General features: G+C 41.3%; 1 protein-coding gene across 1 annotated transcript in view; it reads left to right on the top strand.

Annotated features, from left to right (window-relative positions):
• Positions 1-16,603, top strand: part of slc12a3 (solute carrier family 12 member 3) — a 39,129-nt gene extending 22,526 nt beyond the window's left edge. Inside the window, exons 16-26 of the mRNA XM_050072201.1 lie at positions 1,811-1,922; positions 2,083-2,220; positions 3,379-3,485; positions 3,651-3,733; positions 3,915-3,992; positions 5,693-5,791; positions 5,912-6,023; positions 7,695-7,781; positions 9,313-9,451; positions 13,116-13,183; positions 13,426-16,603. Of these exons, the coding sequence (XP_049928158.1) occupies positions 1,811-1,922; positions 2,083-2,220; positions 3,379-3,485; positions 3,651-3,733; positions 3,915-3,992; positions 5,693-5,791; positions 5,912-6,023; positions 7,695-7,781; positions 9,313-9,451; positions 13,116-13,183; positions 13,426-13,567 (1,165 nt within the window). The 3' untranslated portion in view covers positions 13,568-16,603. The remainder of the gene's footprint in view (positions 1-1,810; positions 1,923-2,082; positions 2,221-3,378; positions 3,486-3,650; positions 3,734-3,914; positions 3,993-5,692; positions 5,792-5,911; positions 6,024-7,694; positions 7,782-9,312; positions 9,452-13,115; positions 13,184-13,425) is intronic.
• The last annotated feature ends 1,120 nt before the right edge of the window (positions 16,604-17,723 follow it).

Genomic DNA, 17,723 nt, shown 5'->3' with positions numbered 1-17,723 from the left:
ACAAACGCTTGTTAGCGACTGAAAAAAACTGTAAATAATGTGACTGCAGTGTAGCTCATTTATAGGCTCATTTTAGCTTTTTACTTCTGGCAATTGTACTGGGGCTTCAAGAAATCATAAAAGAGGTGTTTATTTGTGAAGATTATCTTGCTGAACAAAACATGTAAGTACCATAAATATTAGTTTGCCACAGAGCTTATTTTCTGCAATAATCCTAAATCCAATGGAAAAATCCCTTAGGCTTTTTGATGAGAGAACCAGAGCGACACTAACTTCTACAATGGCCTACAGAAAAATATCATCCCTGGAGCAACTCTATACCCTAAACTCAACAGGAAATCAGCCATTCTGAATTTACTTTCCATTTTTAGGGCTTTTTGTAAACCTTTTTTTTTTTTTTTTTCAAATTAAGGCACTATCATCCAATGGCAATGTTAATTTGTGATGCTTTTGACTCTTCGTCATGGTAAAACATCAAATTTCCATGTTTTGCCATGAAACAGGAAGTGGTTTGTAACTCAACTGCACATGGTCAAAACTCCATCAAACCTCATGTTTGATAAGAGCCATGGCCTGAACATAGCTACATGCCACTGTTTAGTGATAGTTATAGCGCCGCCTACTGACAGGAAACGATATGTTTTATATTTTAGTGTACTCCTCCTAGCAAGTTGACCAGATCCACCTCAAATTCAGGCAGAAAAGTCTTAAGACATTAATATCGGCCCCTTACCCTCCTTAAAGCACAAAATGGTTTCCGTAAACATCAGGGTTCCAAAAGTAGAAAAGAAAGGAAAGGGAAGGAAACCAAACTGAATTTGTACAAAAAAAAAAAAATTCAAAAGGTGTGAGAGAGAGAAATTAATCAAAAACAGAAGAGACTATAATAATAATAATAATAATAATAATAACAATAATAACATGTAAAGCACTTATCTAAACAAGGATACAAAGTGCTTCACAAAGTGCATGAAAATAAGACAACACTAACAATACAACAAAAATGTTAATAGCTCAAAAAAATAGTGTGTACAGAAGCAAAAACAGAACAAAAGGAAAAACTACAAATCACAAAAGTACAAATCAGGCATTAAAAGGGAAAGCTTCTTCTGTTTAAAGCAATGATTTAAAAACAGGTGATGTGCAAGCCAGCCTAATCTCCTCAGGCAGAAAATTACAAAACTTTAGTTACCAATCTTGATCTGGGGGTGACTAGTGAGGGTAGGCTTGAGGATCTCAGGTCATGACTTGGAGCATAGGTAGCCAGAAGCTCAGCTATATAACTGGGGGCTAAACCATGTTGAGCTTTAAAGTTATTAAAAGAATCTTGAAATCAACTGTGAAGTTAACTGGCAACCAATGGAGGGAGGCGAGAATTGGGGTGATATGTGACCTAAGATTGTCCCACTTATAGTACGAGCTGCAGCATTATGCACTTTTTGAAGCCAAGCAACTGAAGATTTACTGAGGCATATAAAAAGTGCATTACAGTAGTCAAGGTATGAGATTACAACAGCGTGAATAAGCCGTTCTAGGTCAGGAAAAGACACAGCTGATTGGATTTTGATCATATTTCATTGATGGAAGTAGCAGGATTTAATGAGATTATTATGCACACGGCCTAGAATTTGGTGCTACACCCCTGGTCAAGATCCTGTCCAAGACCTCATCAGTCTCATTTATGTCACCAGTAAAAACAATGAATGGCTCATAGAGACAGTGCCATTTATTGAAGAACAAAGGTGTTCATGTGTCTGCAGGGGCTCTGCACTAAACTTCAGCATCCAACTCTGATGTACTCACCTTTCAGACCCCAGTGTTTGGTGCTAACAGGTCCTCCAAGCAGTCGTCCAGCTCTGGTGGATCTCGCAGCCTGTTTCACAAAGAATCTCAGTCTCATGATGTGTGGTAATGTAGTCACTGTGAGTACAACCCAACATGCACAATCATACACACCACCCAATGAAGATTTCATTTTTGATTTAGTAAAAACGCAAGAATAAACTTTCAAATTCAAATTTGGAAACATTAATGTTTGAGCTGTCACTGAAATCATGATCCATTCCACCCTCTGTCTGTAAGGCTGGTCCTTCCCCATCAGTAGTGGAAAAGGTGAGCAGAGACAGTCATGTTACCTGGTTGAACCAACGGAAAGTCAAGTCATTCTACAGTGGTGTAGTGGCTACAGAGCTACGCCCAGGAGTGAACATGTTGCTACAGGTCAGAATTATACCTCTGCTCTTTGATTCTAATGAACCGTCTCCATCAAATGAACTCTGCTGGGGCCTAGCTTGAGTTCATGCTGAGTTCAGTTGTTATGGTAAATGTTTTTTTGTACCAGGCTGCAAACATGTTTTTTTCTGTTGTACAGTTGGGTATTTTAAGATGGGGGGATCAGTGGGGAATGACTCACTCTTGGAGCCATCCTGAAGCGGCTGTCAGAGGAACTGCAGTTTCTGGTACCTTGCATTGGCTTAATTTTTCAGCCCCAGAGGTTGCCGCTTGGTATTTCCACAATCTGAATTATTACATTAACCAAGTATGACCATAAAAAGGTTAATCATATGTTATTACTCATTATAGTAGATTTTAAAAATAAAAAAACAAAAACAAAATTCCATGTCGACAACATTCCTGTTCCAGCTGCTTAACATGTGGCAATGACGTGCCTCATGTGGGCAAGTTCCCAAATGGATTAAAGCCAGACTTAACAAAGCAGTTGGTAATCAGCTATGTGAGATAGGCTATCCAGCATTGTCAGTGTTAGATGCCTTGAAGAGAACCTGAGGAAGGTGGACATGCTTTTGCCCCTTTTCCACCAACATGGAACCATTTCCGTTCCTGTTCAGCACCTTATTGTGAACTGTTCAGAGCATTACGACCAAAAATAAATTTGTGCAGAAGAACCTGCAAAAGTTGGTTCCTAGCTGGAATCGAAAAGAAGCAGGTTTTCCCTGACCTGAAATGCGAACCATGACAATGTCAGCTGGTGTGTCACATTCTACAGACTGGAAGGAGAAGATGGAGAAGGCAACAATGGAGAGCTCAAATGGGAAATCCTCAAAGACCATGCAATGGTCTCATTAATAGTTGTCCCATGCTTGTTTTTTGGATATCTTTATTAACAGAACAAAGGTTCAAAAATTGTTTACTTCCGCTTTGCATTGTGCAATGCCCTCTATTGACACATCCTCAGTGTAAATGGTACGGCTCAAAACTGGTGGAAACGCAAACTGGTTCACGAGGTAGCACCAAGGTTCCAGGAATCATGAACAGAACCACTTGAAGAACCAGAGCTAAAGTTGGTGGAAGAGGGATAACTGTGACAAGAGTCCTGATCTATCTCTTCTTCTTCCCATGTTGTTGACTGTCGACCAGGGGGCAGGTTTGGGTCGTATTAAGCCAAATGTTCTGCTGATGGGTTTCAAGAAAGACTACCACAGTGACACACCTCAGGCTGCACACAACTACATAGGAATACTGCAGTGAGTACAGGAAACCGCATAGTGTGTGTGTGTGTGTGTGTGTGTGTGTGTGTGTGTGTGTGTGTGTGTGTGTGTGTGTGTGCGCGCGCGCATACATTGTTGTGCCATTGTTATAAGCATTGACAATCATGTCTTTGGAACAAAGTTGTCGAACATGTGTTTCAGTGATGCCTTTGACCTTCAGTATGGTGTATGCATGCTGAGAATGAAGGACGGCCTGGACGTCTCTTATCCGCCTCAATCATTTGGTGAGAGCCTTATTTCAAATGAGAGTGAAGCACTCTGAGAGTAAATTAATTTTGCACCCTCAATGAACTCTGTTAACAAGGGGCATGGTGGGACTAGCTGTCTACATTCATCCATCATCATTTCAGTCACTGACTGCGAGTGAATACACAATACACGCAAATTCCTCTCTTGCTGTTTCAGTTAATCTCAGCTTTGATGGAGGACAAGAGAGTCTAAACACCATCTCTGCCCCTTCCCGCATTCAAACAAGGACTACATGTATGTATATGCGTGATCATATCAGCATTCATTTCTTCAAGAGTATTTGTTTTTTGTCAGCCTCCATATATGTAGCATTCTTAGGTCCAATCAAAGGCGCTTTAAAAATGCAAGCTATTACTTTTATTGTTACTTTTATCATGGCAATAAAAACGCTTGAGTGAAATTGGCCTGAGTTCCCTTCAATGTGGAAAAAAATAAGCTGTAACTTGCACTAAAGGGTAAATGTTTAACAATTACGAAAAAGCCCCGTTTTCACCAAACACTTTAAGTATGGTACCTTTGGAGCCAAAAGTTACCCTTCAGACATGGTACCTAAACCCTGGGTCCATTTAGCATGTCACAGGTGACACCAATAGAAGTCTGCACCTCATATATTGTCCACAGAATAGGGCTGCACACTGACATTTTAGGATAAAATAGAACAGGGTGCAGTGAGAATCTCTCTAATGGGATATTTAAAAATAGCTGGTTCATGCATTTAGTCCTCCTCCAGCAAGCCCAGGGGTTTAGTGTTGTCATAGCCCACAGGAACGATGCTCGATGGTGACCCATTCATTACTAAAAGTGTATGTCTCAGCTCCTGCAAGAGGCAGCAAAAAATCCTTTCATTTACAGTTTACTGATATATGTATACTTGCCACAGTATAAACAATGGTTACATAACCCTCAAAACCAGCCACAACTCAGCCCTGAGCAGAGTGACCATCTGCCATTGACCAATCAACAGACTGCAGTGTTCACAGCTCCATCTTTTAGTACCAGATCTGTGTGCTAGGTACCCCAACAGAGGGGGTGACCAAAAGTGGGATGGTTAGGAATGGTTCCATTGGTACCTCCACAACTTTTCACAGCGGAAGCAGAAAAATTGTGTACTGAACTGAACCGTACCAAACTGCTTGGTGGAAACGGAGCTTAAGTGACTGATGGGGAAAAACAATTTTTGAAAATGGGCCAGTACAGGCTGCAATGTAACCACTCCGGGAGTGTTCGCAATGTCAATTTATGTCCACTAAAAGTACTTGTTTTTGCTGCTGAAAGGCTCATGACTACATTACCATTGCCAAACTCAACAGACTCCATTCAAATAATCAGTCATTTTAGTGTGTACAGAGCTAGCATATTTAAGCATCTTACTGGGTGAATTATGGGTTTATTTCAATCAAACCAAAGTTGGTGATTGTTGGAACAGTGGAGAGATGAGTCCAGATGGTTTTTGTGAGGGGTTTTTTTGTCAACTTTGAATAAAGTGTGTTGTATGGTGATAAAATGACTTATTGATTTAAATGGAGTCCGGTGGAATTGGCAATGGGGATTTCAGGGCTGTTTCAGGTTAAACAAAAAGGATCTTACTCTTTAATAAAGAGGTCAACATCTGTAGGGATTTGTTCCATTATGTTGTCAGACACTTAAAATATTAACCTGAGCCTGTCAGTAGCAAAAATAAGATTTTTTAGCCCCAAATGGTTACATTACAGCCATTTATGCTGCTGCCAGCTGCAGTGGGCGCACTCAATACTTGACCATTTTCAAAAATTGTCTCTTCTCTCTCATTCTGTCACTTAGACACAAAAATATGAGAAGATAGGGTCAGGGTGGACAATTCCAAACATACCATTTAAATACCCAGAAATCCTATATACTGATGTCATTAGAATATAAAATATAACTATTTGTTTTGTATACAAAATTGTTTGCAGCTTCTGTCTCCACTGAACCAGAGCCTCAGCCTAGTACAGTGTTCCAAAAAAAACAAGGGAAGAAGACCATCGATGTGTACTGGCTGTCTGATGACGGAGGTCTGATCATCTCTCCACCTCAACTCACCTCATCTCTATCTATCACCTTCTTTTCTTCTATCAAGATCATTATGACAGGTACCCTTATCACTGCATGTGTGTGTGTGTGTGGTTTACCAGGTCTGACCCTGCTGCTGCCCTACCTGCTGACTCGGAGGAAGCGCTGGGCCAAATGTAAGGTCCGAGTGTTTGTGGGCGGAGACACAGAGAGGAAGGAGGAGCAGAGAGAGGAGTAAGCACTTACTTCAGATTGCTGTGGGCTGTACACACTTTATCCTGATTTCTTTGGCACTTTTGCCAAAAAGGTGTAAGAATAAAGTGAAATGAATGAAATAATGAATTATCCAGTTATCAAAGACCCAGCAGTCATTTTGATTAGCGTGGCAGGAAGTACTGTAGAGAGAAAGCCACAGGTGTAACTAACAACATTAATGATGGCTCCAGATGGCTCGAGAACAGCTGTGTCTCCAACTTTTTTTTTAATGTTTTAATGTTTTTAATCAAGACATTGAGATAATGGCATTAAAAATATCGGGAATATGGCTGTTTTTGGCTTTTGCACAGTAAAACCTGCAATGAGTGTGGCCACTTGGAAGTGACATAAACAAGCTGTAAAAACAACTTTGATATATTAAAACCAGAAACAGGTGAGATGTGTAATATCTTAATGAACCATTGCCTGTTTACACATTCAGCAGCTTTTCCAGCCAAGACAAGTCAAACTGTGTGTCTCCAATGGCATACATCCATTAGTACACTTCAATGTACATGTACGTACTTCTTGCGTGGTGTGCTATTTAGGGTAGTGTCTCAAATCATGCACTGCCATTTTGCAGCTACTGGAAATGACAATGGCTTTTTTTTAACTGCCTCTTCTTCTTCTTAAGCTTCTTGTTAAACAGCGATTTGCAAACCAACGGTGGAGCATTATCACCAACATTTGACCACCATCTCCACCCACACACAAACCAAACTTATGCCACAACATCAGTGCTGATTAGAAATGTGCTGCCTTAGCTATAGGAGCAAGTTAGCTAGCTAGCAAATGCTAGCACTCACGTTACCAAATCATTACAGACCCAACAAACATTACTAATGGCTTCTGTTAGACAACAGTATTGGTACTTAGTGCAAAAAACATTTATAACTAACAGGCTCCTTGTTATCCCCAACCATGTCAAAAGATGGAAAGTTTGTTATGTAGCTTCCACTACATCACAAAGAGGGCGACCACTGAGGGTGCGAAGTGTCCATCATTCCATACTATACTTTTGGACCGTTTTGAGTGTGCCAGTAGTGCACTGCATTTTCCCGTACTATGCAGTGTTAACACATTTAGTGCACTTTTAAGTGTTTAGTACAGAAGTACGCGATTGAGACACACTGAAAATGTCAGCCATGATTAACTGTCACACCATGTTTAAACACTTAATTTGAGACTCCTCAATTCCTGAACTTTTTCTCTATCATGCAGGCACGCACGCACGCACACGCACGCACGCACGCACGCACACGCGCGCGCACACACACACACACACACACACACACACACACACACACAGTTTATCATGCAAACAGGCCTCTATAACTGTGATTTATACTACCTTAATGTTACCAATCACTGTGGCTATTCAGTCTAAATCACCTTGATAATCTTAGCAGTTAGAGTAATAGATGTGGATGCAACAGCCTCTGTCATGGTGATTTGTCTTGTCTTTTGTCCACATGTTTCAGGATTCTGCAGGTGTGTTTTGCAGTAGAAAAAACCCCTCAAAAATTCATGTTAACTGCTGCAATCACGACATCACAACATCCCTGATTGTTGTGGTTTACAGCAAGTACAAGATTCTGTGAAAAAACTGAAAACTTTATTGTACATAACAGATTTATATTATCTTTCCAGGGTGTTGGCACTGATCAAGAAATTCCGCCTTGGCTTTCATGATGTTGAAGTACTTCCTGACATCCACCAGAACCCCCAGCCTGGGAGGTAAGGCTACTAAAGTATGTCTTTGAGAATGAAGCAAAGCACAAACAACAGGGAAACAGAGCTATCATTTTGCAATGACACGTGATCCAGGCAACCCCAGCTGAGTTTACCAACTGAATGCCAGAGGCCTGCACAGCTCCAGGCTCATTGGGTCTCATTCATGAAACGTGAGCAGAAGGAATTTGTGTGTAAACTGTTCACAGACGGAAATTTACGTGCATGTCCGCATTCATCAATATTTTTGCTTGTGTATTCTAAATTTAGTAAAGCACATAAATATTGCTTGTCACTATTGGAAATTACAAATTTTAATTCGTATTGCGCTCTGTTATGTACGCAATACACAGATGCCTTTGAAACACGTAATCTAAACATGACAAAATATAACACATTTAGTTAAATTAGTTGGCAATTAGCAGGTTTAAGATCCAGATTAGGTTCATGATTGTGAATTATCTATGTAAATTGACTCAATAGATTACACGTTCTTTCTACATGTTGAATGATGTTTATCCATTACGCACAAAACATCTCTGGTTTCCCATTCACACTTCATTCAAAACCCCACAAATGAATCTTCTGTTTGTTTGGTGACCACTACGCTATCAGTGATGGTTTTCAGAATGTATTATGGTACAACACCTTACCGTCTGGGTTTGATGTTGACTCCAGTGGAGGCATGTCACTGTCTCCGTCAGGAATAATTCCTGACAGAGAGGTCTCCCTTATTATGCCAGCGATGCGCTTGTCTGCAGCAGATAGTTGGGACTGTGAGCTTCTCTTTCTTTGTTTGCGCCATGACTGACAGGTCGACTGGATGCACCTACACCTCCATTGTCATTGGCTATTCATGGGCGGGGATTTATGCTAATTGCTGATTACCTGGAGCGCGCTGTCACTTTACGATGGATTGGCATTCATGATCATACACACGTGTTTACAAATCAAATCTGAGTTTCCTGCGGTGTTCCTGAATCCGGAGTAGGTTTTTAGTAGAGTAGGCTTTTATGTGCAAATCTACACACAGATTTACTAACTTTTCATGAATGAGACCCATTGTGTGTTAACTGGTAGTGGCTCATTTTTCCCTCGGGCCTTCATGTTTACACTTGATTTGCACATTATTCATTTAGAGTGCTTTGATTTGAGGATCAAAAAAATAGATGAGAGCACAAACATCCCATGCAGTTGAACAATTCTCTAAGCTTCTGTGATACTGATGAAAGTCATTACCATCACTGAAATGGATTTCCTAAAATCCTGTGCATGTTGCTGTACTAAATGTAAACCAAGCATCCGTGTCTTTCTCATAGTTGCTGTGAAACAGAGTATTTTAGGTTTCATGATGGATCAGCTCCCAAATGTGCTTCACAGCAAAAATAATAAGGGGGAGTTAAGTAAAAAAAAAAAACAAACAAAAAAAAACAAACAAACAAGCATTGTAGTAAAAAGAATGACCAAACTTGAATTGCTTTAACAGTTACTTTCTGTAATTACCCATGATTCCCGTGTTTGTCTCTGTACGCTCCAGCATTCATCAGTTTGAGAACATGGTGGGTCGCTTCAAGTTGGATACAAATCCCAAACAGCACTGTGATTCTGGGCCACTGAGACAGCAGGAGGAGCCATGGATCATCACTGACCAGGATTTAGAGAGGAACAAGACCAAGGTCTGACAAACACACAGAAGCATTTTCATACCGATGCACACTAAATCACACACCTCTGGATACAGCAAGTAGACCGATCAGCCACAACATTAAAACTGCTGACAGGTGAAGTGGTTGATCATCTCATTATAATGCAATGTTCTGCTAAGGGCCTTGAGTCCTGGCATTTAGTGGATACCATAGGACACACTCCACCTAGGCTTGTGCCGGTTTGAAAATTTTCCAACCGGTTTGATTTAAAGCCAAATATCTAACCGAACCGATATATCGAATTATATACCTAATTTTACCACTGGGGGTCGCATTTGAGCTATTTTTCCCAATAAAAGCCCATTATAGGTGTAATGCGCTTCCAATCCACTAGGTGGCTGTGTTAACCGCCAATACACACAAGGTTACACAAGAAGAAGAAGACGCAGAAGGACACCAAGGAACCTTCCTCCAACTCCACTCTCTCAGTGGAGATACAGTGGTTAAGAGGGCCGAGCGAGAGGACGTTCCTGTAGTAGTTCCAGCCCCCCAAATAAGGACCGTTTCCACCGCAGGAACTTCGGGGTAATTTTATGGGGCCGGGGCCGTTGGTGCGTGTCTCCACTGCAGGAACCACCCCCGAGGGACAGAGTTCCGGAACTTTTACGGGGGCTAAACAAGTCCCTGCCTCGGAGTAGGTACTCAGAACGGCCCCGAAAGACTCCTGGGTGGGGCTTGGGGTTTACTTGGTGCTGATTGGATATACTCAAGGAGGGATGTGACGTCAACAGAAAGCAACAAAATAGCCGGCATTTTTAAAACTCAGCAGACAAGGATTAGCTCGTTCATATAGCTTTCGCCGCCATGTAAAAAAACTCACTAAATGGCCCGTGAAAAAATTATTCTTTCCAGCGGATATCTTAGTTACAACATGATTGAGCTAGCAAAGCAGTTTTGTGTTGCTATGTGTGGTATTTATTCAGTTTTGGGAAATCACGATGTCTAGAAAGCATCAGCTGACAGGGACAGCTAACAGCAGCAGCAAAGCTAACATCAGGACGTCATCTGTTAAAAGCCTCCCATTGTCGGATACGACATGAAACTACTCTAGTTAGCTCAATCATGTTGTAACTAAGACATCCACTAAAAAAAATATTTTTTTCACGGGCCATTTAGTGAGTTATTACAGACACCGCTATCGGCTAACGGCATCCCTACGTCGCCCCGGTCAAAATGGTCGCACAATGATTACGTCACATCCAGAGGCAGCCCGTAACTTTACAGGATGATTACGTCACATCCAGAGGCAGCCCGTAACTTTACAGGAACCTTCCTCATACTCCGCTCTCTCACTGGAGACACGGCGGTTGAGAAGGCCGAACGAGAGGACGTTCCTGTAGTAGTTCCTGCCCCCCAAATGTACCAGGAACTTATTCAGTGGAAACGGGCCTATAGTACCAGGAACTTCTTAAGTGGAAACGGGTTACTAGGGCAACAAACTGAATGACTGCTGACTCCACTCACTTTTCCCCGCCCCCAATGAAATTTGATCTCTGGCAGCAGCAGCAGCAGACAGCTGAGCGGAGTGGAGCGGAGCTGCGGAGTCCCTCTGAAGCCTCTGAGACAAACTAAACAAAACACTTGTAGGCTCCTCCACTTCATTTATAAACAAACATAAACCTTATTAAGTTGTCATAATGCATGTTACAATGCAAGATAAGTTGAATATAGTCCCTTGACACGCTGCCGATGTGAAAAGCTTTTTTTTTTTTAATTCTCTCCTCCGGTTTATCCGGTTGACGTGAATTAAACCGGGTGGAGCTCTTAAACCGGACCGAACTGGTTAAACCAGAAATCGGCACAAGCCTAACTCCACCCACCAAAACATCGTAACCCCCACTCTCTCCTTATGATAACAGCAATCCTTAATGCAAAAACTGCCCAGGAATGGCCCAAGGGACATGACAAATACTTTTCAACAGTCATGTGCTAGCTTGGCTTTGCTTGGCTTGGTTTGGGCCATCAGCCCAGCACAGCAGGAATTTGCATTTCCATTACAGCAGGGCTACCCGCTTGAAGGTGTGTTTGTAACCAATGATAGCTTGTCTTGAGTGATGCCGTTTAAAAGCAGTGGGCTGATTTGCAAGTAACAGAAACTAAACTTCAAACCACAGAGATTTAGTTAGAAGCTACAGAAATACTAAGAGCTGAACACACAGAGACCTCTAAAAACATCTTTCTCTCTGGTCTTCTGCAGACAGAGGTGAGTTCAGTGTTGCAACACACATGCTTGTTTGAAGTGGAGAAGCAGGGTTGCCAAGGATTGGTTGCAGTCGGCGAGATGTCACCGCCACCAGATTGAGGGTGGGCGGCCTGGCTTTTGGACGTACTCCTGAGAAGGTCCATCTCTGGTGCAGCTCAGCCTGGCACAGCGCTTCTAAACTGATAATGGAATTGCATATCAGGCCAGCATGGCTTGACTCGGCGCGGCCAAAAGTGAAAGTGGCCCAAAAGAGCTCAAGGCATCAACCTGGCCTCCAGTTTTCCCAGATTCCAATCAGATCAAGCATTTTTGGGACATGCCCCACCTCACAAACAACAGGACTCAAAGGGTGCCTCAGTACCAGAGACCAGTGTAGAATGGTGCATTGTTCTGCTGGGGGGGCACTGCCTTAAGGCTAGTTCACATTACATGATTTTCACCCTGATTTTGCGTTGAGGAGACTATCATAATCTTTTGAGTGTTCATACCTGGCGACGTGTGTTTCTCTCATCAGGAGTAACTGCGTTACGACTTGTGTGTGCACACCACAAGATTTCTCCACCGAGCCCTCGCCGTCAGAGCCCCAGATAACGCAGTGACGTCACCAAACTACGTTTTTTAACTTGGAGATGACACATCGTAAAGGCATGGATATTCTTCCCAGTGTTGAATCAGATCTGCTTCCAGGGCCTGGGTCCAAACACAACGCGCTCCCCATGATCCTGTGGATGCCGCCATTGTTGTTGTTGCTTGTCGGTGTTGCCAGATCTTGGGAGAGAAACAAACAACCAGGGCTATGGAAACAAGCCCAAAAGAAGCGACAGATATATTTAGAGAAAGGCGGCATTTAGAGAGCAAGCCCAAATAAGCAACTCCACTTTAGAAACAAGCCCAAAAAAACGCAACCCGCGACTACCAATATTTGTAAGCGACTTTACAACAAAACAAGCCCAAAGTCGTGGCTAATAAGCGGACCTGGCAACCCTGCTTGTCCTCGTCACATTTGTCAGACTTCTCCAGTTTTCTAGCATGCCAGATATCCAGTCCCATTCACAGACGAGGGGGCGACTTGCTCATAGGCTTGTTCACACATACAGTAAGGACTTGTCGTGACAGACTATCTGCAGACTCACTTCCAACCGAAGGTGGCTCTCAAGATCCTCTGCGACGTCAAAATCACGTTGAATCACGTTTGTGAACCAGGCTTTAGGGGAGTGCTGTTGCCATGAGGGGGGTACTCATTCGACATCATTGTTGGGGTGGGTGGAGCACGTCACATGATGTCCACATAAATGCCAGAACCCAAGGTTTCCAGGACCCATTAAATGTTTTTGCTGATCGGTGCATATTTAGGAAAAAGAACTGATCAACCCACACCACTTTTTTCCTGTCTTCCTCAACTAAAATTGTAAAACTTTTTGTGTGATCCAGTCTCTTCGTCAGATTCGTCTAAATGAGGTCCTGCAGGATTACTCCAGAGAAGCTGCTCTGATTGTTATGTAAGTACAGTAATTCTTCATTAAAGGTCATGGGAGTGCTACTCTATTAGAAGGTAGACAATGCTGGGAGTGGCTGGATAATTACATGCCATGCTAACCACAACCCTGAATGGCTCTCAATGGTTGCCTTGTCTGTCATTTTTTTAAAGCCTTCCATCACTTTACCTTTAAAAGGGATCGTACGTAGATGCTTTTAAATCATTATAAGTAGTCATACTGTGACCCTGTATGTCTCCTGACAGAACCATGCCAGTGGGGAGGAGAGGAGTGTGTCCCAATACTCTCTACCTGGCGTGGCTGGACTTCTTGTCACATGATCTGAGACCTCCAATTTTGATGGTCAGAGGAAATCAGGAAAACGTGCTCACCTTCTACTGCCAGTGAAATGTCTCCTTCAGACCAGTATACTGATACTGAACTACAACTGATTATTCACTAACATCTTGACATTTTCACTTTGATGATCATCTAATCCTGTAATTAATGTATGATTAGATTCTGTAATTGCCATCTTCTGGCCCTTAAATTTAACATCTTAACGATGTACACATTTTAGAAGTTCTGCAAATGGAAATCACTGAAGGGAGCATATACAAAACTGTAGCCATTATTGATTGTAAAGACAATTGTTTATCAAAATGATTTGTAATGTTTGACAAATATGTGCACCACAATGTTTTTTTTTCCTTCAGTGGTCCAGTGTGTAGAATTTACGGGTATGTACTGGCAGAAATAGAATGTAATATTACAATCTAACGGATACCGTTAACTCTGTGAACACTATGAGCAGCCAGAAGTAGGTAAAGATTTTGTTAATAACTATGAAAAGATTGGAGCTACTAACATGTTTATGGATGCCGAACTACCCATACATTTCCTTCTGTGAACAGTTTAAACACAAATTTGTTCCGCTTATGTTTCATGAATGAGACCCAATGTGTCCATGTTACCTTAGAATGAGTTGTTTAGCTACATAACAAGTGGATCCTTTTCTGCGGAGTCCGCCATGTTGTTTCTACAGGATCCCAGAACGGACAAACCAAACACTGGCTCTGGATAGGGCCATTTGCATTTTCGCATCAGACACAATAGTTCTCCTGTATGCTTGGCACACGGGAGAAATTTCAGTTGGTTGTGATCTGCAGCCTCACCACTAGATGCCACGAAATCCTACACACTAGACCTTTAAATTTGTGGCACAACAATTAGTTACTTTAGCTCAACTTGATTGTTGATATTAACATGTTTCACAGACTTACAGAACAAATGAAAAATAACTGCTAAGTACTATGCTTACTATAAAACTTCAATTAATAGCCTGGGCTATTATTTGCTTAAATCCCTGAAATCAACAGGCTTATATTTGGGACAGGCATCTACATGGGGCAGGCCTTTAATTCCTTTCACACAAAAACAGTTGCTCAGCAAAGATGGGGAATACAATCAAATGTTTATTTAAACCATCATGAATATTACTTGTTTAAAAATTAGGCTTCGGATAATATATCAATTATGAATCATTCATTTGATCTAGCTCCAACAGACAGCACATTGAGTTAAGGCACTTGAGGATTATAGCACCCGGCATACGGACACAACATCACTTTATCCTGTTAAAACAATACTCCCAATTTGGATTATTTTTTATGAAAAACCCTTTTGATTCTTTTGCTCTGAGGACCCTTACGGACGAAATGAGTATGAATAAGTTACAGGGTAATTGAGGAATGGACACATCATTTGAGGTAGCCAACAAGCCGGTTTTATACCTCCAAACACTGATGGACTCAGGGGGGCCGCCTCGGTCGAAAACGCCGCACTAAAGTGCCCTCTTGAGTGGCGATAATGAGAGGATGTGCCCTATCAGCTGCCCTCTTGAATGATGAAAACAAGCGGATGTGCCCTTTTGTCTGCCCTCTTGTCCCCATGTCATGCAGTAGGTGCCCTTTTTTCCTTATCGTGCCCTTCCTGAGTCCGTCACTGCATCCAAATAACTTCCATCCAGGCTGGAGCCTATTCCAGGCTGGAGCCTATCCCTGGAGCCTATCCCAGCTGGAGCCTATCCCTGGAGCCTATCCCAGGCTGGAGCCTATCCCTGGAGCCTATCCCAGCTGGAGCCTATCCCAGCCTATCCCAGATTGGGGCGAGAGGCAGGGTAAACTCTAGACAGGTCGCCAGACTATTGCAGATGTAGAGACAAACACTCACATTCACACCTATGGACAATTTAGAGTCGGCAATTAACCTATCCCCAATCTGCATGTCTTTGGACTGTGGGAGGAAGCCTGAGTACCCGGAGAGAACCCACGCTGACACGGGGAGAACATGCAAACTCCGCACAGAAGGGCTCCCACGGGATCGAACCAGGAACCCTCTCACTGTGAGGCGACAGTGCTAACCACTACTCCACCGTGCCGCCCCTCCAAATAACTTCTATAATAAAAATTACCTGCTTGGCAACTAGACCACACATCTAATTGAGATAGGCATTTAGTTAAGGGGACTGGGCATTCAACTGAAGTTTTATGGTATATGAAAAAGACTGTGTATGAGTGTGTGTCTCTAAAGGGGGCAATAACATTTGCTATTCCAGTAGAATGATGTTTTCTATCAGACTCCACAGACATCACCCTCATCAATAGGTAAACAAATAGCCAACTTTTAATATTCCTTTTTTTTAAACTGTACTTCTACTTTTTTGCTTGAGTATATTTTTGAGCCAGAAATCTACTTTTTTACTTCACTACATTTGCCATATATACTTTTGGTCCATCTAGTCTGCTCTAAATGAGAGTGTAGCAGGGGACAGTGCAGGAGAAGCAGCTCTACTGTGGATGCCTGGAAGAAAAAGAAGCACCACCTGTCTTTTGACCACAATGCCATGATGATGGAGCAAATCCCAGAGCAAAAGCCAGTTTCAAGCAACAATTGCTGACCACATTTAGCCACACATTTTCTACCAAAATTTAAAACACTTAGAGACTGTTTGTTATTTAAAAGGGAGGAGGGGTGGTGCAAAAAGGGGGAGGTATGTCAGATACTTTTTTAAGCAGGGGGAAGGACTTGTGTTTTTTTTTTTTTTTTTTTTAAACATTATTATTATTATTATAATTATTATTATAGCTTCAGGGGGGGCATAAATATTTAAATGGCTGCATTTTGTATTTATTTTACTGTACTCAGTTGGAAGGCATGTTTTCTTTAAAAACTGCCAAAATTACACCATTTATTGTAGCCCAAAACTGTAAAAAATAGAAATTATCATTGGATTTTTTTAAAAAAAATTCCTGATGGTAATGATAACTAATTTATGTTGGAGAGAGGGTCATGCATTTTCCGACAATAACTCAGGGAGGATCAATAAAAACTGTTTATAGCTTTGGGGAGGGTCAGAATAATAATAATAATAATAATAATAATAATANTTGGGGAGGGTCAGAATAATAATAATAATAATAATAATAATAATAAATAAAATAAAATCAGACCCCAATCACCGGCTTCCTCTGATAAGTAAAGAACATTCCCTTACATGATTAAGTGCTTGCTGTGCCTCCTGAAAAACACAGATCTCCGCTTTAAAAAAAAAAACAACTAACCCCAGCAAGCTCTTTGAAGTATGATACACATTCTGTAGGTGAAGTTATGTTAATTTTTCATGTCTAATGTTAATCTTTAATGTAATAATCAGGAAGAGAGGGGTAAGGAGGAAGAGATGGAGAGGAGAGACAGACAGAGAGATTGTTCATGTCTCAACTGTATGCTATCCTTGTTTGTTAGCCTACCTGCTCTGCTTCATAGAAAAATAAAGATTAAAAGAAAAAGTTTTTTTTAACAAGTGTGTTTTTTTTATTTTTTTATTTTGCACTGAGCACGCCATAAAAAATATTAAAATGGAAGGTAACTAAATAAGTAATTTATTAAGCAGACAGGTTTTTTTTTTTACTTTTACTTTCACTTGAGTCATTTTTTTCATGGGAGTAATTGTACTTTCACTTGGGTCAATGTTTTGACATGTTGCTATTAAAATACTGTAGTGAGTATGACACAATTAAATTATGTTATTTCCATGGCCTAGGAAAGTTCAATGAATATTTGTGAACATGAGCCTTTCTCTCTCAAAGTCAGAGAGCAAAGTCTCTAGCAGCTCCATAGACAGTGAATGGTAGCCTGATTTCGTAGACTTGCAAAATGTTTTTCTTTTTCTTCCCAAATGAGCTTAATTGTTTTGTAATGTTCTCAGCCCTGAAACAGAACATGTGCCCATATACTCAGACCACTACCCTGGGTGTTCTCAGTGTCATCCAAAACATCTTTCACCACTCATTGCCTATGAAGCATTTCTAGACCTTTTACCCTATGACATCGCAAGTTTGAGTTTCAGTAATCTTGTTTTTGGATTTGGAAAGAGTTATTTATGTTAACAAGTTTTTTTTTTTTTTACTGTTTTAGATCATAGGAATGACATGTATGAATTCTGAAAACAGGCGTAGTCACCCAAAAAATTACTCTAGACAAACTACTATGGTTATGTGGAGTG

This window comes from Epinephelus moara, chromosome 20, assembly GCF_006386435.1.
Source record: "Epinephelus moara isolate mb chromosome 20, YSFRI_EMoa_1.0, whole genome shotgun sequence".
NCBI classification, from domain to species: domain Eukaryota; kingdom Metazoa; phylum Chordata; class Actinopteri; order Perciformes; family Serranidae; genus Epinephelus; species Epinephelus moara.
Note: the sequence above shows the minus strand (reverse complement) of the source record. Positions and strands in the feature narration are given on the sequence as shown.